This window comes from Engystomops pustulosus, chromosome 6 (assembly GCF_040894005.1).
Source record: "Engystomops pustulosus chromosome 6, aEngPut4.maternal, whole genome shotgun sequence".
In the NCBI taxonomy this organism is placed as follows: Eukaryota; Metazoa; Chordata; class Amphibia; order Anura; family Leptodactylidae; genus Engystomops; species Engystomops pustulosus.
The window spans coordinates 147,809,676-147,834,375 of record NC_092416.1 but is presented as its reverse complement, the minus strand read 5'-3'; the positions used below and the strand labels follow the sequence as shown (position 1 = coordinate 147,834,375).

Here is a 24,700-nt window from a genome sequence, read left to right as displayed (position 1 = left end):
TAAAATATCCTAAAAATAGAAGCATTGAAAATGTCATCAAAAGTTGCAAACTCTCTGTACAAAGCTCTGTACACCAAAGTCCACTAAGATCATGCGCCCAATATGTGTCGCTTCCCCCCTCAGGTCCGATGGAGATCACCTTCTCCTTCCTGGTGCATGTAAGTGCTTGGGCTTGCGACACAATTTTAAAGTTAAATCCTGCACTCAGTCAGAATCAGTCGGATAGTCCGATGGCCCGCCCCCCCTGATTTCTGTCGCATGAAAACCAGCGTAGCTGCGCCAAAATCCGATCCTGTGCGACATATCTGTCACAGCCGTGCAAAACCTGAAAACGTCGGGGAGTCCGGCGAAGGTGCGTCTGTGGACCCTTAGTAAATAAGCCCCAGTCTGTCCATAAAAACGAAATGACAGACCATCAGAAGAACGGGGGTACTATTCTCAACAATGGGTGGAGCTGCAGGTCGAGCATGTGTCCATTCAGTACAATGGTAGCATAATAAATTGCTGAGCACAGCGCTCACAAAGACTGAGTGCCAGGGATTGCAGCTGAACATCATTCTCTTACAGTGTACATGTGTTCTGCATAGTTAAAACTATGGTTTTGCTTCTTTTTACGTCATTGTCAACAACACATTAGAGGAAAGTTTTCCTCTGAGACACAGCGAGGCGCGGCGCTCTGTATGGGTTATACAGCAGCCACACACAAAAACAATGTGATTTCCCTAGCTGTGCCTGTACCTCCCTCTTCTTAGCTTTCGGTTTAGAAGGAAACAAAACCAAGTTCCTGATATAAATTCTAGGATGGAAGCAGGAGGATCAGTAGACAGAAGAATCCTGGACTGAGAGCACTTACTGTAACCAGGACAAGGAAAAGGTGAGTGAAATCTGAGAGACTAAAGATACAGGTGCAATAATATTGTATAATCCTACAGCATAAAGAATAACATACAAGTCTTAATGGACTATAGAATATTTCATGTACCTGCCCTGTTCTTGAAATACCAAAATAGACAACAAGTGAGAACAGCCCAGAAGCATTAAACCGGTGACTGGGTCCAGGGGTGCATGTTATTACCACATGAATGTAACCACGTATGTACAGGGCAGGTACATTTTTGCAGAGACTCTAAAGTTTCCCTCATGTTTCAGATGGAGCTGCGGAGTTACCAGTGGGAAGTCATCGGCCCGGCACTGGAAGGCAAAAACATCATAATCTGGCTACCAACAGGGACGGGTAAAACCCGGGCAGCTTTGTACGTTGCGATGAGGCACTTAGAGATGAAGAGTAATGCTAAGGTTGCTATGATTGTGAACAAGGTATGTGCCTTATTGCTATCTGTTATCCGCAGTGTTCACTCTTTTTCCTATATTGTGCAAATGCTATTAAATAAAGTTATTGAATACTGCATAGAATGAACATAACTATACACAGGCCCAACTGAATACAGGGGATCGGCATTATGTACATTATCTGAATGGACTTTCCATGGGATCTATGCTGTGCAACAACAGTAATAGGGGGGGCATTTATCATACGCTGGGGTCCCTCAGTGACGAGAGTAGGCAAAAGACATAGGGGCAGAACCCCAAAATCAATGCAGGATATAATGCAGTTAGATAGGAGGTCGGAGATCAGGACAAGAAGCCAAGGAGCAATGGTTTAGCCTCTCCCTCTCTCACTGACAAGAAAGAGAGAATGCATTTTCAAGGTGTCTTTGATGCAGATATTGTCACTCTATTGGGTCTTTATGGTTAACCTATCCAGGTGCCCTGTTACTTCACATCTCTTTCAACTTGAGTAACGAGCCTTACCTTAATACATAGCAGTCAAACAGTCTGGAAGGATCTAAGAGATGGGGGAGGGGGGGGGTGTACAATGATTTTTCACATCAGGTTTTAGCCTCCTAACATATTGACTTCCAAATATTAGTTCCTAATTATCAATTCCAGGTAGGTCTCCCATGCTAGTCCCTAGTGGCCAAGGGTTCACGTACAAATAGACTGTATAGTAATAGTAGCCAAGATTATTATCATCTGAATTGTTTTTGGTTATTTATTTCATTCCAGTTCTGAATATATGTGTAAGTCTTCTTCTCCAATCTTACAGGTCCACTTGGTCCATCAGCACTACAGCAAGGAATTTCAGCCTCATCTCAAGGACAGATTCAAGATTACACCCATTAGTGGTGACTCAGGGTCAAAGGGCTTTTTCGCAAATTTTGTAAAGGACTCTGATATTATTATTTGTACTGCTCAAATCCTGCACAATGCGCTCATGAGTGACAGTCAGGAAAAGCATGTGGAATTGACAGGTAAGGAATCTTTACTTACTGACATTTAGAACGATTGAAGAACTATTTTTTTGGGAAGAAACAAACAATTGGGGAGAGAAGGGGAGGATAAGTAGCCTCTTTGAGAAAGTTAAAACAAAGCAGCACTCAGAACCACACAATAGGCTGGAGGTGGCCGGTGTCAGGGTATATGTTCTCAATTTTGATTCTGTATAAGCTGTAGGTTTGACTTTGCATCTAAAGGATGTCCCCTGTGCTAGACATAGAGGTCATTTCTTGTCAAATCTGTAAGAAGAGGGTCCTATTCTGCAGCATCTATGTACATTATAATGGTGTTGTGGATGGAGGGAGGAGAAGACCAGAGTCAGATGATAAACTTCTAGAGAAGATCCATTGTTACATTCAGTTGTGCCACCATCTTATTGAGTCAATATTAACTCTGATAACTGGGGAAATGCCATTCCAGAGGTGATAATCCACTGACCTGCTGTTTCCAGCTCCTCACCCATGGTATTTGTCCTGGCCTCCTGTAGAGCTTATGGGGTGCATCTTTCTTCACAAGAGTCTGAATGACTCTCTTTAACACCATACTAGTAAGCTAAATAGTATTAAAGGGGTTGGCCATTTTACCTCATGTTTTTGTAATGTGTGTGTGTAAGTGTGTGGTGCAGGATATTAATTCATTTGCCAAAATACATCTATTAATAGTTCTGCTTTCTTGATATGTAAAGTGAAGCCTCCTGTCTTTTACCTCATCAGCCAGACGTTCCTGTCCATAAAATGGCGGCAGATGGAGGGTCGTGTGATCCCTCACTGGCGATTGTTCATGGACAGATAAGAACACATTTTATGGTCAGCAATGTCTGGCTGATGAGGTAAAACACAAGAAAGCGGTGCAGGACTAATAGCAGATGTATATTGGTAAATTACCTAATATCCTGCCCCCCCACACTTACACACACATTACAAATAACATGAGGTGAAGTGGCCAACCCCTATAAACAATCACAGTTATGTACTTCCAGAATGGTTTATGACAGTGATGGCTAACCTATGGCACTGGTGCCAGAGGTGGCACTCAGAGCCCTTTCTGTGGGCACTCAGGCCATCATCAGAGATGACTCCAGGTATCTTCCTGCAGTCCCAGACAGCCCAGGACTTGCTGTGCACAGAGCTATTTTAAAGTGACAGCTCTACTTGGGACTATTTTCTGCTTTATTGGTGTCCTCAGGTGCTGGTATCAATGAAAACTGTGACAGAGAATGGAGTATAGATCACAAATTAAATTTCTGCTTGGCACTTTGCGATAAATAAGTGGGTCTTTGTTGTAGTTTGGGCACTCGGTCTCTAAAAGGTTTGCCATCACTGGTTTATGATATGTTTTATCGGCTTCATGAATGAGAGATAGAACTGGCCTTAGAATGGTGCCCAGTGTGGGACCCTCTATAGGGTCCTTGGTTTATCAGAATATATAACGCTCCAATTATTACTTTTATGATTGTTTTCTCTTACAGATTTTACTCTACTAATCATCGATGAGTGTCACCACACCCAGAAAGATGCAGTCTATAACAAGCTGATGGAGATTTATCTTCAGAAAAAATTCAATGGACACAGAAAGCTGCCACAAATTCTAGGACTGACAGCCTCCCCAGGAACTGGTGGGGCTAACACATTTGAGAAAGCCGTTGAGCACATTTTGAAGGTAAAACTAAATTTTATTTTGGATTTTAGCTTTACAACATGATCTTGCATCTAAGAAGCCAAAATGTTTTTCAGATCTGTGCAAATCATGACACATGGCGGATAATGTCACCTCAGACATCAATCAAGGACATGGAAGCTAAGGCTAAGCAGCCTATTAAACAATATGACTTGGTCCCGGAAAGGGTTAAGGTAATATTTTATTATCAGTGGAATATTAACACCTAATTCAGTCTTCTTCCTCATATTGATGACCATGCTTCATATTGGTTGTATCTGTATTATCCATATCAAAGTAGGACCACCACTGCTATCTCAAAAAAACATGTAACAAGCTAGAATTATGGAAAAGGCATATGAAAACTCTAAAGAAAAACATGTAATGTAAAAAAGAATACTTTATTCAATCAATGCATGAAATAAACACCAGACAAAGACAACAAAACAATTTAAAAAATGATTAAAATAGGGGTTAAAAATACCCCAAGCGACCATAAGGGGGAATGGGACTCCTTAAAATGTCCTCAGAATGTCCACTCACAAAAACCTATATCCCCAACCCAGTGTGACTAAGAATGATGGATGACATCAAGCGGCAGGTCCAGAAAAGATAATCATACACCACTATTGAGCCAATATATGGAATAAGAAAAATCTGTAACCACAAAAGATATTGATAAAATACAATGACAGAAATGACCTATCGCTATAAAAAAACATAGTTAACAGAGACTCCTATTTAAGTCAAAAGTAGGATCATGCAAATTGTAAAGCAAAATACCACAATATACCGGCCTGTCGCAAATAATTACATTATGCTGTGTCAAGGAGAAGGTTGAAGGTGCCCCATGTGTATCACCACGTAAAGTGGCTTCCTCAGGGGTAGCGGGTATATTAAAATGCCATGGTATCAATACCTTAAGTGTGATCAAGATGTGTGTCAGCTGTGCCACGTCGCCCGTGAGCAATGGCGGCGTCCGTGGAGGATGAGGAAGCCACTTTATGTGGTGATACACATGGGGTACCTTCAACCGGCATAATGTAATTATTTGCGACAGGCCAATATATTGTGGTATTTTGCATGATCTCTCTTTTGGCTTCTATAGGAGTCTCTTTAACTACGTTTTTTCATAGCGATAGGTCATTCTTAGTGACAGTGGGTTGAGGATATATATTTTTTTAAGGAGACGTTCTGAGGACATTATCAAGTGTCCCAGTCCCCTTTATGGTCGCTTGGGGAATTTTTTACCCCTTTTTCAAATTATTTTTTTTAATTGTTTTTATTGTCTTTGTCTGGTGTTTATTTCATGTATTGATTGAATAATATATATATATTTTTTTGTTCCTACATGACATATGTTTTTCCTCAGTGTTTTCATAGCTGTATTTCCCTGCTCCAACAAGTGGTTGGTTTTCTACCAGGGTTGAGCTGTGACATTAGAGAAATCCACTCAACACTTGTACCTTAGTTGTGGTTCTGATTCACATGTTTTATTTTTGGTAGGTTGATACTTTGTGACTGAACCTGTACAAAAGTGAAAAAAAAATTACTATGGTAGGACTCATGTCCTTCTAACCAACAATGTCTTGTAAATACACGTTGAGGTGGCTACAAAACTAGGGCACACATAGAAGCAAGGATGGGTTTCTAGATCAGGCAGGACGTTACTGTTCCTATGGAGATCCACAGTTTAGTGTAGAAGCTGAAGACCTAAAAAGGAGCGAGTTGATGTTGAAGTGTGACATGTGTTTCCGTAACACGTTAGTTATGTTCTAGCTTTGTTCTATAGCTTTCTCATAGTCACTGCTTAATACTAAGAATTCACCATTTATTTAAGGATCCTTTTGGAGATAAACTGAAGGAGCTCATGACCACCATACACCAGTATCTTGGTGACTTTGAATTCATCACAGAATTTGGCACCCAAATGTATGAACAAAAAATAGTACAGATGGAAAAAGATGGTGAGTTTACAGTTTTTTCATACTATATGAGTACATAATCGTACAGCTACATATACGGTACATACATATCGGATGAATATACAGCAATATCAGTTTTTAGACAAAAGCAAAGCTTTCGAGTTTCTACTTTTTTCTCTTACCAGAATTAGTGGAAACGTTAAGTGGGTAGGTTTGTTTTTCAGTTGAATTTGTAAAGTCAGAACAGTTATATTTTGTAAGTGTTAAGGCTAAGGGGTGTGGCTAAGTTCACACAACCATCTGCATATTTATTCTTTATCTCCGTTAAAAAAAAAAAAATCAGATACACATTTTTGCATAATGCACAGAGCAATTTTCCCATTTAACTTACCTTTGTCTCCGGCTAAGCCAGTCCGCAAAACACATTGGGGGTCATTTATTAAGGGCCCGATTCGCGTTTTCCCGACGTGTTACCCGAATATTTCCGTTTTGCGCCGCTTGTACTTAAATTGCCCCGGGATTTTGGCGCACGCGATCGGATTGTGGCGCATCGGCGCTGGCATGCGCGCGACGGAAATCGGGGGGCGTGGCCGAACGAAAACCCGACGTATTCGGAAAAACCGCCGCATTTAAAAACCGAAAATGTGTCGCATAAGGACCGCTTACCTTCACCTGGTCCAGCTCGGTGCATTCCGGCGCGATGAGTTTACTTTCAGCGCAGCAGCGCCACCTGGTGGACGGCGGAAGAACTACCTTATTAAATCCCGGCCGGACCCGAATCCAGAGCGGAGAAGCCGCCGCTGGAACGCGAATGGACCGGGTAAGTAAATTTGCCCCATTGCCCCAAGTGCAGGGAACATCATGCTGACCTTTTCCACTGTTTCTGGGGGTGTCCACAGATAAGACTTTGTGGTCACAGGTTAGAGATGTGAACCAACGGCTATGGAACCAAGATTTTCCACTAAATTTCATAGAGGAACAGGAACAAACAACAAACACACAGAATACTTACTAACCTCAGTTGTTGCATGTCGTCAGTATGGTTGTAAAACACAGTGGGGCAAATTTACTTACCCGGTCCATTCGCGTTCCAGCGGCGGCTTCTCCGCTCTGGATTCGGGTCCGGCCGGGATTTAATAAGGTAGTTCTTCCGCCGTCCACCAGGTGGCGCTGCTGCGCTGAAAGTAAACTCATCGCGCCGGAATGCACCGAGCTGGACCAGGTGAAGGTAAGCGGTCCTTATGCGACACATTTTCGGTTTTTAAATGCGGCGGTTTTTCCGAATACGTCGGGTCTTCGTTCGGCCACGCCCCCCGATTTCCGTCGCGCGCATGCCAGCGCCGATGCGCCACAATCCGATCGCGTGCGCCAAAATCCCGGGGCAATTTAAGTACAAGCGGCGCAAAACGGAAATATTCGGGTAACACGTCCGGAAAACGCGAATCGGGCCCTTAATAAATGACCCCCAGTATTTTGCGTTTCTGGTTACCCACGTTGCAATATGTTTTGGGACAGATCAAAGCAGTAATGAACTTAGAACGCATAAAGACAGAATAGATAGATAGCTCACTACCTTACGGCACAAGAGATAGAACATATGCGCCCATTCATGCTTACTGAGTGATACCTGCAGGAAAATCTGAGAGGTACTTTAGTCCCCTTGCGTCTACCGTTACTGGAAATCCGGAGAGAAACCCCTCCCCCCCTTCCCCGCGGTATTATATTAATCAAAATATGGATAGATATGTTATTTGCCTTAAAGTGGCACCGAGTGAGCACCACCTCATACTTTGTCTGTGAGAAATGATTGCATGATGTAAAAGGAAAATGTGTAAGTCTTTTTTGCCTTAACAGATGTTTTTTCTGTTTGTAAACAACTGTTTGCTGCCACATTGTATATTATAAATGTAAAATAAAAAATTTTAATACAAAAACACAAAAAATGGATGATAAATAAATGTAGAGAAACTCACAGTAACTTATGACATAGTGTCCGTTTATTTAACTGATACCCTAATGTTTCCTGGCTAAAAAAAATGGACACTTGTTTTTCAGTTAATGTCAGTTAGTATCAGTTTTATTTGAAGAATCAGTTTTTTTTCTTTAATGGCTGAATATCTTACAGTTAATTACACTTTTTACGTTCACTTTTAAAGCATCGATCTATAGCTTCTATATCCGTCTATCTATCTCTCCTCCTCCTTTTTATCTATCTTTCTATCTAACGTTCTACCTACCTACCTATCGATCTCTCATATCTAACTACCTATCTACCTACTGATGTCTCATTTCTATTTGCCTTCCTATCTTTTTCTTTATACCTCATATTTATAATCCCTCCATCATCTATTTTTCTATCTATATATTATACATTTCTGTATACATATCTCTCTATTTCTACATTTAAAACGGACACTTTCTATCCATCCACATTGACTTCAATGCAAAAATTACTTAATGTCATCCATTGTGGTCAGTTTGGTACCATCCATTATGAAACAGATTTAGTTGAAACTGGGGAAAAAAAAGTCCTGCAAGCTCTGTTATTTTTTTCTGGGGAAAAACTAAATAATAAAGGATCACTGTACAACTGATGACATAAAAATTTAAATTGATTTCAATGGGATTTAAAACTGATCCGTTCTATTTCAGTTTTTTACTTTTTTAGGCGGATACTTGAAATGGAAATCCCAACTGTAGTGTGAACTGAGCCTAACTCCAGACAAAAACATTTCTTTTGTCCCTGTGCCAATTAGATTTAGAAAATTTAAAGTGTTTTCTCGGGAACAATAATTGAATTGAGACACCTTTGATAACTCTTAGGCCCCTTCCCCACTTGCGAGTGTGATGCGATGAACTCGCATCACACTCGCAACGCAAGCTGTCGGGAACGCACGGCCCGAATGCTGCACCGCGGGAGTGAACTGACATGCTGAGTTCACTCCCGCGGTGCAGCGTTCAGGCCGTGCGTTCCCGGCAGCTTGCGTTGCGAGTGTGATGCGAGTTCATCGCATCACACTCGCAAGTGGGGAACGGGCCTTACAGTTGTGACCTCCTGTGCAACCAGGACCTAGAGATCATTATAGCCTGGATATACAATAAATAACTGGCATCCAAGAGCTTCACCACAGTGTACAGAGAGGTCCATCTGTAAAGAGTTTGTATGTTCTCTCCATGTTTGTGTGGGTTTCCTCCGGGTCCTCCAGTTTCCTCCCACCGTCCAAAACATACTGGTAGGTTGATTAGATTGTGAGCCCCATGGGAACAGGAACTGATTTGGCAATCTCTGTGCAGCGCTACATAATCTGTGTGCACTATATAAATAAAATAATTATTATTATCTGAATCTAGGAGTTGTCTGTAAGTTGGATGTTCTAAAGACGTGGACTGCCTGTCACGGGCATGGTACCTCTGTGATCCAAACCATGGATCGCAGGTGCACCCGTGCTCCTCTCCACTGCCCCGTTCCCGGCCCCGCTCCCGCTGCTTTGGACTTTCCTCTCCACGCTCCTGCTGCCGTAGACTTGCCTCTCCACGCTCCCGCTCCCGTCCAGACTAGGCCCCGCATGTGGCGGTACTTCAAGATTTAAAGGGCCAGTGCACAGGTGATTGGCGCCGGCCACTTCCAGGAATGCGTTTAATCCGGCGGCTCCCATCATTCCCCGACGGATCTTCAAGCCATTTCCCTGAAGAGAAAGCCCTCCTGTGTATCCTGTGTTCCTGTGTATCCTGCGTTCCCGTCCAGTGTGCCAGTCCGTTCCTGTATTCCTGAACCGTGTGCCAGTCCGTTCCTGTGTACCTGATCCGTGTGCCAGTCCGTTCCTGTTTTCCTGATCCGTGTGCCAGCTCCTGCGATTCCTGACGCGAGTCCTAGTGTGCCTTCCTGTGCTGTTCTCCCACTATCACTCCGGATACAGACTGTGTCCTGCATTGCTACCTTGGATGCCACCGTGGGCTAGTCGCACCTGTGGAATGACCTGGTGGTACCCCGCTGCAGCAAGACCATCCCTCTTTGTGGCGGGCTCTGGTGAAGACCAGGTGCCACCCAGGTGTCGGCTAGTACCATCTATCACGGTAGTCCAGAGGATCCACAGACTCTGAGCCCTGACACTGCCTTTTGTATGATGCTCTAATGACCTGAAGGTAAACTCTACAAGGGCTTGCTAGCTTACAATCCCCCTCAGGCTCTGTACAATGAAGCAAAGGTTTAGAAGATTTTCACAAAATCCCAACATCTAACGCCCTTCTGACAGATTTACACACAGCCTAAAATATGTTTCATTCCCTGGAATGATTTTTGCAAAAACTACTAAAATAATTTTTTGGCCTAGTGGGAACTAATGTACAGGGAGTTTTGTTCAAAGTCTTACAATAGCATAAAAATGAGGATTTGATCCCCATTGTTCATAAAACACCTGTTATGTTAACCTATTTCAGGGGCTGAGACTTCCAACCGGAGGAAACGAACTTGTGCAGTGCACCTCCGCAAATACAATGATGCTCTCTTCCTCCATGACACAGTAAGAATGAAGGATGCTTATGACTTCCTGGATGAATTCTATACAAGTGAGAAATTGGAAAAGAATTCCAGAAATGAAATAGACATCTACCTCTACACGTTATTCGATGGTATGCACTAGCAGTCTATATTACAAATAGTCCCCTATTGTTAACATATATAAATAATATGTGTTATTACCAAGTGCATAATGTTAATTTAAGAATGGTTGACTTTGACTTAAAAGAAAGTAAGACATTAAAAGTCCCTTCTGGTATCGATCTTATTCTAACCCCCTTAGCAAGTTATTAGTTCTTGGAATCCTAAGTGTCAAGTAGAAGACGGAATAAATCATTTATTAAACAGCTGGCAACAGCTATTCCAAATTCCCTTTACCCTTCTTCATAGACTTGCAAGTCCGACCACAACAAGATTTAAATGGGAAACGATGGAGAAGGCCCTAATAACTATGTTAGTTGGTGTGTCATTTATGGGTCATCTGTCATCTTGGTTCCTGTTTTACCTCATATAACTCACCAAATGTAGCCTCTTTTCCCCATTATGCTTCTAGATTGCCTCCGGTATAGGTTGGTATATGGGCACTCTGGTCTTTTTTGTGGATTAACATGGATGGTGTAGGTGGGATCTTTAGTACTAAAAAACCTAAAGATGCACTATTGCTTACTTTAAGGTAACAATCAGTGTTGTATAACTATTCCCCTCTAAATCCCACTGTAGAGGCTTTATGCAGTGCTTCAAGTTGTCTCCTGTCCTTGTCAGAGTTGTGTATGGTCTGAGAGCTACCAGGAAGAATTTTAACATTCAAGATGTAGTCCTTTGGTCCACAGGAAGTCAACCATGCAGATGAGACTGACCTTCTGTCTACCCAGAAGAGCCAGATTTGGGCTGATCAGAGCCTCCCATAAAAAAAAGAGACAGGCAGTCCTCGACTTAAGAACACCCAATTTACAGACAAACTCTAGTTACAATCAGACCTCTCTGCCCACTGGGACTTCTGTTGATGGTTTTTTTATGCTGGCAAATAACTGAACTTTAGTCCAAGGCTGCAATGGTAAACAATTAAGTGTCTATAATGGAGCTTATTGTTGATCCTTGTTCCTTTGTCAACAGAAATTTTTTAAATCCAATTGTCACAGACCTCGAAAAATAATTTGGCTGGGGTTATGGTTACTAAATATACCTGTTCCAACTTGCATAAAAATTCAACTTAAGAACAAACCTATAGAACCTATCTTGTACTTAACCCGGGAATGTCTGTATCTACAGCAAAAAACCCCGAAAACTTAATGCTTGAAATGAGCCTAAAGTCTATGGCACCTTTATCATTGTCCTAAACACATTACATTGTGTTTATATAGGTTACAGACATAACCTTTTAGCATTGAGCAGTGACATTAAATATGAAAACCCTAAGTTAAAAAGGTTGGAAGAGATTTTAAAGAAGCATTTCCATAATTCCTCCAATTCCCATGGGATAATCTTCACCCGTACACGACAAAGTACCAACTATCTTCTTCAGTGGATCAACAACACTGACTTTCTTCGAGGTCTCAACATCAAGGCTGCAACTTTGACAGGAGCAGGGTTCAGCAATCAAAGTCAACATATGACACAGGTAAAAAAAAACTTCATAAGGTATATAGAATTTCTTGAAAATGGAGTAGCTTTATCATGTGTAGGTGCTTCAGGAGTGCACTAGCTGTGCTTGACCCCTGAAAACACAAGAAATGCACTTGACAATAAAAAAGATATAAAGGTGGTATCATTGAGTGATGGGCGACTATGGAAAATTAGACTATATGTCATACCGTCCAATAATGTCTAACACATTGGTCAAAACTGCTGACAGATTCCCTGTAATTTAATTTCATATTTGGGTAAGAAGTTCCATTTTAGGTCTTCTCAGAATGAATAATCTCAGCCCATTCGCTGCACCCTAGTTTACAATGTCTTCACTTCTTGACATTTACTGAATTACAGGCAGTCCCCGGGTTACATACAAGATAGGGACTGTAGGTTTGTTCTTAAGTTGAATTTGTATGTAAGTCGAAACTGTATATTTTATCATTGTAGTTCCCGACAATTTTTTTTTTTTGCCCCAGTGACAATTGGAGTTTCAAATTTTTTTGCTGTAATAGGACCAAGAATTATCAATAAAGCTTCATTGCAGACAATTTTAAGCTGATTATTGCAATCTGGGACCATTTTAAAGCATCCAGAGAGCTTCACCAGAGGTCACAGTGGGCAGAGGGGTCCGTCTGTAACTATGGGTTGTCTGTAAGTCGGGTGTCCTTAAGTAGGGGACCGCCTGTATATTGTATAATTTTCAAATTTGTATTACTTTTTCACATTCCCAGAACGAGCAGAAAGAAGTTATACAAAAGTTTAGAAAAGGTTTTCTGAATTTGTTAATCTCGACCAGTGTTGCTGAGGAGGGTTTGGATATCCCAGAATGCAACATTGTTGTTCGGTACGGGCTAATGACTAATGAAATATCAATGGTGCAGGTAAGGTTTTTATTGAAGACCATTATTCCTTACATTTAGGTTAAGTACACCAATGTATTCACACTGACACTGTTCATGACGGTTGTTCTTAGGCCAGAGGCAGAGCCAGAGCTGAGGATAGCTGCTACTCATTTTTGGCCAAATCTGGGGGGAAAGAGAGTCGACGAGAAATGACCAATGAATCTTTGGAGGATCTGATGAAAAGAGCTATCAGATATGTGCAAGACATGCCGGAAACAGAGTATCAAGAAAAGGTGGGTAACACTTCCATCGTGTCATTATACTCTATGAAACTGCCATGTCATTAATGTTATGAGTTCTGTTGTAGGTTAAAGATCTGCAGATGGAATCTATCACTGAGCGTTTGGTTAAACAAGCCAAAGTAGAGAGCAAAAAGAAGTTCCCAGCCTCAGATGTTCGATTGGATTGCCGAAACTGCCATGCCGCTGTCGCCTATGGGAGTGATATGCGGATTGTGGAAGGGGCTCATCATGTGAATATTAACTCGGACTTTAAGTAAGTTTATATTATGGAACCATAATGCTGAGATGATTTGTATAGTCTAATAAACCTGAGTTGAATAAGCAAGGGCAGATTAAGACTGCCATGGTCCTTAGGCTGTATGAAAATTATGCCTGTCCCCTACATAAGTCACGTTTTTTTGAATGGTTAGCCATTTACTGCCTACATACAGTACCAATACCAAGCTTCTTGGGAAAGGAGGTAGGTGTTCCATCTGTAGGCTTTCAGTTCTGAAGTTTTTGGCAGGACTCTTTAATTAATGTGTGTCAAGAGCTTGCACACATGTATGAGGATTTCTGAACCTTAGAACCCTATCTCTCTCTGCAGGGCAGGATCAAACTTGGTGAGTGGTTTGGGTGGCCATGGGACCCCTAGAAGCTGTGGGCCCCGGCTACCACCCAAACTATGTATGAGAGCTCCAATTCATTAACAAACACTACTAGTATAGGATACTGGGGGAAAAACATTGGGAACTTTTTTACTAACTTTCTGGTTGATACAGGATTTGATGGAATCTTTGGTTGCCCTTCTACACCTCTGTAATCAGAAATGTATGAGATAACCCATTGATCTAGTAGACTACATCAGGATACGAGGGCAGCTTCCTATACATCTTCCCTTTGAGGCTAATATATTTCTCCATTTAAATATATTGCTCTTGAAAATGAAGGTTTTTTTTACTAATTATGTTATATCCTAGCCTTAGGTGTATACCCATATTTCCTTATTTAAAGAAACTCCATCTCTATTTCCATATAAACATATTAGCTTTTTAAATAATCAAGCATTAATTAGAAAATGCTAATTTTATGTCCATTACTGATTATCAGACCTCGTTAAAATACTTCACATAGAGAAGTAGTAGATTTGTCTATCTTTGATATTACAAGTGTAGAATTATCCTAAAATCGGTGGCCCAATAAATCCCCATATCCAGAAAATATTCTTATTTCTATTATTTGGATTGCCAGATATGCTTTGTCATATAGTTCACTCCATGTATTTCCTATATTTCCTTATGCTGATTTTATTATAACATCATAGGGTGTACTATGAAGAACATACAGGACCTATTAAGCTTGAAAGGAAGATGGAGGATTGGGTTCCTGGGGGTAAAATCAGATGCAGCTCTTGCAAGGTAAGAAAATCAACCCCTAGAGCAGTGGTGGCGAACCTATGGCACGGGTGCCAGAGGTGGCACTCAGAGCCCTTTCTGTGGGCACCCAAGCCTTCACCCCAATTTAGAGTTTGCCAGATAGGACTCAAGGCTTTCCCCTGTGATCCAATACAGACCAGGACGTGCCATGCTCAGTGCTATTTTAAAGCAGCATCCTTGGCTGCCAGGACTACATAAGGAGTGGTAAGGTGTGGATAGAGATGGATTATCGTTGGAGCTCCTGCTCTGGGTTACCTGATCCTTCCTCTGCAGTGGACCCTAGCGGGAAGCTACAGTCCACAGTTCATCATCTTTCAATTGTATTGGTGAACTCCAATATTGGAGGACGCCAATACAATTAAAACCTGTGATACAGCAGGGTCCAATAAGTTACTGCTTAAATTGTCATGTGGGCATTTCGCGATATACAAGTGGGTTTTGGTTGTAGCTTGGGCACTCTGTCTCCAAAAGGTTTGCCATCACTGCCCTAGAGGGACAGCCTTTGGGGGAAAATTTAAATAAAATGGTATACTTAACCTTCTAGTGAGATCTAGCTCCCATGGTGAATGTCCACTACTGGCGTTTTTTTCTCTCCATATTGAGCATGTGGTGTCCGGGCATATCCCTGGCCCCAGCAGTCAAATTTAAAGACAGTTATTGTACAGATGTCACAATTGCAAGAAATTGTCACCAAGGGACATGTAACTACAGCATTTTTAGTAATGGAAAACTGTCATCAGTTGTGACCAAACAGTGTTAGGTATCGTTTCTGAACATCTGTGTAACTGTACCTTTATGTGTGCTTGTAGTGGCAGCACGACAGGGAAAAATACATTTCATTCCATGATTGTAGCTGGACTTGGAGCACTTTGTTGCACTGCTGTATGAGATCTTGTTACTGTACTGCTGCTGAGGCCCCTCCCCCAGGGCCGCATCTGCCATGAGGCGAGATGAAAATCTCGCTTCAGGCGGCAGAATGCGGGTCCCTGTAAAGGGCGGCGAAATTCGCCGCTCTAAAGTGGGCGATTCGGGCGTCCATTAACGCCCGAATCGCCCACCAGCTAAATAAATCGCGCCTGTCTCTTTAAGACACAGGCGCGATTTATATGCGGAGCGACGCAGCGCCTTTCCGGCAGCTGCGTCGCTCCGTTCTAAGCAGTGACACAGGCGCCATGACGTCATGGCGCGGCGCCTGTGTCACTGTGCGGAGCCGCGTCTCACAGGAGAGCCGCGCGCCGAGGGAGCAGCTGCCTGCAGGTGAGTAGGATTTTATTATTTTTCATGTATTTAATTAATTGTGGCTAATAATTAATACTGCGGGGGGGGGGGGGGCTATATATATCATATGGGGCCAGAATTATTTTAAACTGGGGGGGGGGGGGATCATGGAATGCTATTTTATTTGGGGCTATAATTATTTCTTTATTACTGGGGGGGATGCAATATATATTTATATTATTTGGGGCTATACTGTAATTATTTTATACTGGGGGGAATGCTATATATATATTATATGGGGCTATGATTGTTTTATACTGGGGGGATGCTATAGATATTATATGGGGCCAGAATTATTTTATACTAGGGGCGGGGGGGGTTCTGTATATTTTATTTGGGGATTTGGAGCTATAATTATTTTATACTGGGGGGGATGCTATAGATATTATTTGGGGCCATAATTATTTTATACTGGGGGGGATGCTATAGATATTATTTGGGGCCATAATTATTTTATACTGGGGGGATGCTATAGATATTATTTGGGGCTATGATTGTTTAATACTAGGGGGATGCTATAGATATTATATGGGGCCAGAATTATTTTATACTAGGGGCGGGGGGGTTCTGTATATTTTATTTGGGGATTTGGAGCTATAATTATTTTATACTGGGGGGGATGCTATAGATATTATTTGGGGCCATAATTATTTTATACTGGGGGGGATGCTATAGATATTATTTGGGGCCATAATTATTTTATACTAGGGGCGGGGGGGTTCTGTATATTTTATTTGGGGATTTGGAGCTATAATTATTTTATACTGGGGGGGATGCTATAGATATTATTTGGGGCCATAATTATTTTATACTGGGGGGATGCTATAGATATTATTTGGGGCTATGATTGTTTAATACTAGGGGGATGCTATAGATATTATATGGGGCCAGAATTATTTTATACAAGGGGCAGGGGGGGTTCTGTATATTTTATTTGGGGATTTGGAGCTATAATTATTTTATACTGGGGGGGATGCTATAGATATTATTTGGGGCCATAATTATTTTATACTGGGGGGGATGCTATAGATATTATTTGGGGCCATAATTATTTTATACTAGGGGCGGGGGGGTTCTGTATATTTTATTTGGGGATTTGGAGCTATAATTATTTTATACTGGGGGGGATGCTATAGATATTATTTGGGGCCATAATTATTTTATACTGGGGGGATGCTATAGATATTATTTGGGGCTATGATTGTTTAATACTAGGGGGATGCTATAGATATTATATGGGGCCAGAATTATTTTATACAAGGGGCAGGGGGGGTTCTGTATATTTTATTTGGGGATTTGGAGCTATAATTATTTTATACTGGGGGGGATGCTATAGATATTATTTGGGGCCATAATTATTTTATACTGGGGGGATGCTATAGATATTATTTGGGGCTATGATTGTTTAATACTAGGGGGATGCTATAGATATTATATGGGGCCAGAATTATTTTATACTAGGGGTGGGGGTGGGGGTGGGGGTTCTGTATATTTTATTTGGGGATTTGGAGCTATAATTATTTTATACTGGGGGGGATGCTATAGATATTATTTGGGGCTATAATTATTTTATACTGGGGGGGATGCTATAGATATTATTTGGGGCTATAATTATTTTATACTGGGGGGATGCTATAGATATTATTTGGGGCTATAATTATTTTATACTGGGGGGGGATGCTATATATATATTATTTGGGGCTATAATTATTTTATACTGGGGGGGATGCTATAGATATTATTTGGGGCTATAATTATTTTATACTGGGGGGATGCTATAGATATTATTTGGGGCTATAATTATTTTATACTGGGGGGGATGCTATAGATATTATTTGGGGCTATAATTATTTTATACTGGGGGGGATGCTATAGATATTATTTGGGGCTATAATTATTTTATACTGGGGGGGATGCTATAGATATTATTTGGGGCTATAATTATTTTATACTGGGGGGGGATGCTATATATATATATTATTTGGGGCTATAATTATTTTATACTGGGGGGGGATGCTATATATATTATTTGGGGCTATACTTATTTTATACTGGGGGGATGCTATAGATATTATTTGGGGCTATAATTATTTTATACTGGGGGGGATTCAGTATATATTATATGGGGCCAGAATCATTTTATACTGGGGGTGCTGTATATATTATATATCACTATATCACTAAGCTGGGGGGATGTATATGGGATACAGTATATTACTAAGCTGGGGGGATGTATATGGGATACAGTATATTACTAAGCTGGGGGCTGTATATCGGGTACAGTATATTACTAAGCTGGGGGGATGTATATGGGATACAGTATATTACTATGCTGGGGGGGGCTGTATATCGGGTACAGTATATTACTTAGCTGCAGGGGCTGTATATGGGATACAGTATATTATATGTATATAGATTTTATCCCTATATAATGAAGGGATGTGTTATATGTGGGGTAGCGTGCGGTCAGTTGTGTTGTGAGGGGTATATATTATTTAGGAGCGCAGTGTTGTTTTCCAGGAGACTTCATACTGTAAGTGACTGTGGTATTTTTAGGGGCGCCGGGTGGAGATGCTGCACGGAGCTGAAGATATCTGCCCGTGAATTCAGCAGTGATACGTCATGGATTGGAGAACCCGGAATAAAGTCGTCCTGATGGAAGAGATTGTCATCTATAAGGTACTAGATGTCACTAATGTCTCTCAGATCCTGTAGTCAGTCACACAGTGTCAGGGAGCTGCCTGTAGGGTTGTTAATTGTTAGTAAAGTTTTCAGCATTTACTTAACAGGGAGCGGGGGGGGGGGCAGCATTTTAATATTCGCCTCAGGCAGCAAATATGCTAGAATCGGCCCTGCCCTCCCCTTTGGTGTAGCAGCTTCTGTTTGAATAGTACAGCAGTTACTCAGGGGGAGGGGCTATGCAGCAAGAGAGCTCACAATAGATTTCTCAGCATCCAGCTACAATTTTTACAGTCCTGCTAATAACACACAAAGGTATAGTTACACAGATCTCCAGTGCTAATACCTAACACCGTCTGCAGCTTTGTATGGCCAAAAATACTTCTGACAGATTCCCTTTAAGCCATCCCTTCCCCTGCAAAAGCAGAAAACTCCTTTAAGAATGGACATTTCCTAATATATCTCAGTAGATGTGATTCCTGTTATTGTCCAGTAATGTGATTTCTCTCCTCCAGGAGCACTGGGGCTCAGTGATAATCTACAGAGGAATGACAAGTCTCCCAAACATAAGCATCAAGAACTTTGTGTTGGAGACCCCTGAAGGACGCCGAACTTACAAACAATGGAAAGATGTGCCGTTCCATGTGGATGAGTTTAATTATAGCACATACAATAATGATCATCTTTCAGATACTATGGCTGAATTATCATTTGAAACTTTTTAATCTTGCGTTTTTCTTGTTTCATTCTCCAAGCACGCAAATTTTTATCAAAGTTCTGTTCTTTTTGACCTTTGCACTTTTTATGTCATTATGGAAATTATACCATGGAAATAATGCATATTATAAGCCCGGCTTTCATCAAAGAGAAATTTTCAGGCACTATATAAATGGTCTTGCTTTTAAAAGACTCAGCAATACTAATGGCTGCTGTACATTAAATGCCCTAGTTGTTAGTTATATCATGTAGATAAGTATGTTTGTGTGGCATATGTATACTTAAAATTGTTACAGTTTCTGCAAATGAAAAATTCTATGCTCCTTATGTCATAAAATCTACGGTGAGCTTTATGTACTACCTTCTGTATACCTACTATAATGATTGCATTATTTTTATATGTTTATTATATTGTGCAGTATATAAAGAAATTTCTATATTGGACTGAGGCCACTAATATTCATTAACAGACAATATAATAAGGATTCATCTGAATTACTGCTTTGATACAATTTCCTAATTTTCCTCATCTAGCTGGCCTAACCCACAGCAATAACTTGTTCCAAAAAATAGTCTCTTTTTGGACAGTGGCTTTCAGTAGTTCTCTTGTTACATAACAGGTTAAAATTTCTTGTATACCTTGTTGTATGTATTATATCATAATTAAAGATTTCCCTATCCTACGGAATTGTTGTTGTTTTTCACTGCTTTGTATTCATATTAATATACCAAACTGATTTTTGGAGATGGATGGGCCGGGCTCAACACATTCATCCCTATTAGTAAAAAATACTGACAGAGTAGAGAAAATTTAATATAAATAGTCTTTATTAATTAATCACATACAGTACATATAAAATATCTCATAAAACAATGAATGAATGTGATAAACAGCACAGACTAACATACAATACACACTACCCAGACGTAAAGAGTATAGTACTGATGTAATCCCTGATTAGCAGCATTTTGTAGTGCGAGGGGTCACTCTTTTTTTTATTCTCTTGCTTATAAAACCTACCCCCCGCACCTTTCCCTCAGGCTTTGCTGCTGACAGCTTAGAGGTGAAGGCAATCAAGAAACTGCCCCCAACCCAGTCAGAAATACACATCTTTGCCGTAGATTTTTCTGCCATTTGATTTCAGTGTCTTTTGTACTTATGATTAAGGGCTTACACTCTGAAAGGTGCATACATTTACATTCTGATACAAGTAGAATTGTATGAGGATTTTTGAGGGCACAATGGTCAACATTTGGGGAATTTGACAATGAGCAAGTGCACCATGTAATTTCTCTCTCATTAGGCTTCATGCACACAACTGTGTGCTTGCCCGGGTTGTAACTCAGGTGGAGACGCGGCCCAGAGGAGGATGGAGAGGGGCGAGCGCTCCTCACTCATCCCGTTTCCATAGAAAGACAATAAGGTTTTATAGACCTCTATAGAATCATTATACCAGTAGTGGATTATAATACAGGCATTTAGGGCGGTAGTCAGGGGCCCAGGCTTTCTAGGGGGCCCATGGCCACCCAAACCACCCACCAAATTTATACAGAGAAGGGCCAATATTAAATCCTTGTATATCTGTTCCTGCTCTTAATACACATGTGCACTGAAAATAGACTAAGTAGCCTGTCAGGATCACTGGTTACTGAGAGTGATACGCGTACAGCAGGCAACTGACCACGGCATCCAATCATTAGACAACTTTAGCAAAATGCAACAATAAATAAAACATAACTTTTAATTCAGATAGATAAAAGGCGACCACCTTTAAGTCCGTGGTCCAATTCAACCACAATTCGTATAAGAGAACACCTAGTGGAACAAACAATCACATAAACGGACAAAAAATGCCGTACCATAACCAATAGAATATTTACAAAGACAGCATGAGAGAGGGCCACATGTAGTGGTGCAGATATGCCAGTGTTGAGAAGAAAAGGTTGGATCTCACCCGTCTTCATCCAGGAATGGCTGCAGTAGGGACTGTTCCGTCCAGTGATGACCTATTATTCCCTACTGTATCTGTTAGCCTGGTCCCCCTTGTTTTGCTCCCAGCCCTTACAAGGGCGGTCCCAAGACTGCCCCTACACAGACTGTTATGCCCTTACTCTGAGCTGTATAAATCCATTATTTCCCTACGCGTTTCGTGCAACGGTCCTTGTGCACTCCTCAGGGGAATCTAAAGTAGGTTATACTTGTGCTGGTATGCCTGCTGCGCCACGATGGGCTGCATGAGTATGCGCTAAGTAACGATGTGTCTCTCTCTGGGACGGGCAGTGGCTCGTCTTAGGCTCCTCCAGGAGGTGCAGGCATACACCTAGTCACTTGGTTGAAAGCACGGCGTCGGCGCCAGTTTACTGCGCATGCGCAAAAAAATAGCCGGTTCCGGCTCCGCCCATGCCACTCCCCCTCTGACGTTCGTCGGGGGTCACGTCATGGTGTGGGGGGGGGGGGGGGTTGTGTTTGGAAGCTCTCAGGGGGATACCCTTATGCTTCCCTATACACAGACAACCAACTTCCCAGCTCGCATCCTCCGTGACAACGGGATGACACAACTTAGAGTAAGCTATAGGAAAGAGGTAAGAGATCTCCATTGGCTTATTAATCCCCACACTAATACGTCGATCGGGGTTGGAGATAATTTGGTCAAAGTAGAAACTAGTTTATGGCAGGTTAAAAGTGCATGATGGCAACAGCTTGAATTTAAAGCGTATTGGACCACTTATTAAAGGTAAGGGGGAGAGAGGGAGGGGGGGAGGGGGGTTTGTTTACCCAAAAAGAGGGGAAGATCAGGAAGGATGGTGCATACAGGAGTGATTTAGAGGAAACAAGCATAGCCAAGGGTCTCATTTAGACCTTTTGGGGCCACTGTATCCAGGAGGAAGATCCATCTTGCTTCACATTGCAGGAAGGATCTGTCCCAATTTCCTCCCCTAACTGGTCTGGGGATGGCCTCCAACCCATGGAAGCTAATTTTCTTGGTATCACCGTTATGGACCAGGTTAATGTGGCGGGCCAGAGGTGTGTCCCTCTTCTGCAGGATATCGCCCAAATGTGCTCCTATCCTCCTTCTTAGTTGGCAGATAGTTTTGCCAACGTATTCAAGTTTACATTCACAGATCGCCCTGTATACTACTCCTTCAGTCCTGCAGTTGATGAATTGCTTGATTTTGTAGGTGCTGCCTGTCACTGTGGACGTGAAAGTTTTTCCTCTCATCATGAAGGGGCAGGCGATGCACCCACTACAGCAAAAGTTACCCACAACTGCAGTTCTGTCCAACCAGGTGGATCGTTGTTCTTGCACAAAGTGACTATGAACTAGTCTATCTTTTAGCGAACGGCCTTTCCTGTATGTTACAGTAGGGTGAGTGCTGATAACTTCCCTCACGTCAGGGTCCATCAATAAGATGTCCCAATGCTTTTCCAGGACTCTCTTGGCATCAGATGCCCCTTATTGAAGGTGGTAATTAATCTGATCATTTGTCCTAACTATTCTTATCTTGTTTTTTGAGGAGGTCACTCCGATTTCTTGCTAGGGCATCATCCTGAAAGGCTGTTCTTAATAGCCTGTCCGGATATCCCTTGGCCTGGAATCTCTGGCGTAGGTCCTTCGCCTGTTTTAACAATGTTTTTGTGCCTGAACAGTTCCTCCTTAATCGAAGGTACTGCCCCTTGGGGATGCCTCGCTTCAAGGGAGTGGGGTGGCAGCTTTCCCACCTGAGAAGTGAATTGGTTGAGGTTGCCTTCCGGCAAACCTCAGTTGCAAGACCCCCCTCCTCATCTCTTGTAATCAGAACATCCAGAAAGGGCAGTTTTGTCCCTGAGCTTTCATGAGTGAAGCGTAGCCCAATGGGGTTACTGTTTAACTCTTGGACAAAAGTAGTAAACTCTGATGCAGGGCCTCTCCAGATGACTAGTACATCATCTATGTACCTGTGCCATGCGTCTATTTTTTCTGTATCCAGTGTGTTGTCATCATTGAATACCAGGGATTCCTCCCACCAGCCCAGGAGCAAGTTGGCATAGGTTGGCGCACACGGCCAACCCATTGCCGTGCCCCTGAGCTGGTGGTAGAACCTTTCATCAAACAGGAAAAAGATTTTGGTTAAGCAGAACTCTAGGGCCTTCAAGAGGAACCTGTTGTGTGCTTCATGTTGTCTGCCCCTTGATCTCAGGAAGTGGGCTACTGCTTTTAGGCCCATATTATGGGGTATAGAAGAGTACAACGCCTCTACATCCACAAGAGACACCCTTGACCTTCTGTCAAAACTAGAGGGTCTAACCCTCGACAAGGAGCATCTCATGGCAGTTTTAATCCACCCCTGCGTGACACGGCTGCAAATTGTGTGGCCATATCAAGTACGATCATGTGAATGGGGCCTAAGGAGGCTTTTCTCAAAGTCTTCAAAGACTTCACACACCCCTATATTTTGCAGAATCCTTTTAACCTATCCATCATTTTTACACCATGACAATGAAAATTAAAAGCATTGAAATGATCTCATGGATAGTCACATAAGCATTAAAAGAACGTGTCCCTTTTGTTATCACCTAGGTTGGTTGTCACCTAGCTTTTTTCCTGATGTCTTCTTCATTGTACAAGAAGGTAGACAGTATTCTATAACTAAGCAAGTCTATCCTGGGAAGTCAGTCAAACAATGTCATTATTTTTGGATCTGTGTTGTCATATGGGCAGAGCCAGGTTATCACCCTCTCAAGTAACATGGAGCTAAAATAATCAGCTCTGTCACAAAACGTGTGTACTTTGTTCTGCAATGAGAGCAGCATTACACTACCTGTTGATTAACCTTTACACAGTCAAGTGCATTCATTTACATTGTGGACATACATTATATTAGAATACCAGGGTGCCTGGTGTCTGGATGAGTTTCATTCTTCTCTTCATCTATCTGGCATCAGCAGAAGAGGGGGTCAGGAACAGTATGGAAGGGCAAGGAAATGTGCACAGACTGGACTTAAGGCTTAGGGAGCCACTGCTTTATGATATACCGGTAAGTCTTACTCTGTCATTGTACTGTCTGTGTACTCTAAAACTCTGTCCCCGTAAATAATAATTTAGCTGAAGTATGGACTACAAAATAAAAATTCACCCTCCATGTTTGGCATTACAGAAGGTTCAATTCTACTTTGGGGATTGAGGCATCAGAAGACCTGGACGTCAAAGGTTTGTGCAAGACCAGCTGATCTTTACCTCTTCTTCCTGATGTAAGACTTAAATGGCGACCCCTTTAAAAGGAACCTGTTGGTGTGATTTGGGACACTAATCCACCCAAGGGTCCTTGAATCAAATTATTATGGGATAATATGGGACTCTAAGGACCTGTAGATGATTTAGTGTCCAAAATCTCCCAGGCAGGTCCCCCATAACAATTTCCCAGA

The 24,700-nt window shown here is 41.8% G+C and overlaps 1 protein-coding gene across 3 annotated transcripts; it reads left to right on the top strand.

Annotated features, from left to right (window-relative positions):
• Positions 1–727: 727 nt before the first annotated feature.
• Positions 728–19,979, top strand: LOC140064622 (ATP-dependent RNA helicase DHX58-like). Of its 3 annotated transcripts, XM_072111696.1 has the most exons (13): positions 728–874; positions 1,150–1,317; positions 2,108–2,312; positions 3,806–3,996; positions 4,071–4,187; positions 5,834–5,960; positions 10,356–10,547; positions 11,796–12,052; positions 12,795–12,944; positions 13,037–13,198; positions 13,273–13,460; positions 14,511–14,604; positions 19,095–19,979. In XM_072111696.1, exons 2-13 carry the CDS (start codon positions 1,150–1,152, stop codon positions 19,302–19,304), a joined length of 2,061 nt encoding a protein of 686 aa, XP_071967797.1. In that variant the 5' UTR covers positions 728–874; the 3' UTR covers positions 19,305–19,979. The 3 variants fall into 3 exon arrangements, with proteins under 3 accessions (XP_071967797.1, XP_071967795.1, XP_071967798.1); XM_072111694.1 differs by lacking the exon at positions 728–874 and having other exon boundaries at positions 1,141–1,317; XM_072111697.1 differs by lacking the exons at positions 728–874; positions 10,356–10,547 and having other exon boundaries at positions 1,141–1,317.
• The last annotated feature ends 4,721 nt before the right edge of the window (positions 19,980–24,700 follow it).

Bases quoted from the DNA above. Each gene is read 5' to 3' on its own strand.
- LOC140064622 (XM_072111694.1), top strand. From the start codon at position 1,141: ATGTTTCAGATGGAGCTGCGGAGTTACCAGTGGGAAGTCATCGGCCCG. The intron at 3,997-4,070 runs GTAAAACTAAAT...AATGTTTTTCAG, and splicing joins CCGTTGAGCACATTTTGAAG to ATCTGTGCAAATCATGACAC. The intron at 4,188-5,833 runs GTAATATTTTAT...CATTTATTTAAG, and splicing joins TGGTCCCGGAAAGGGTTAAG to GATCCTTTTGGAGATAAACT.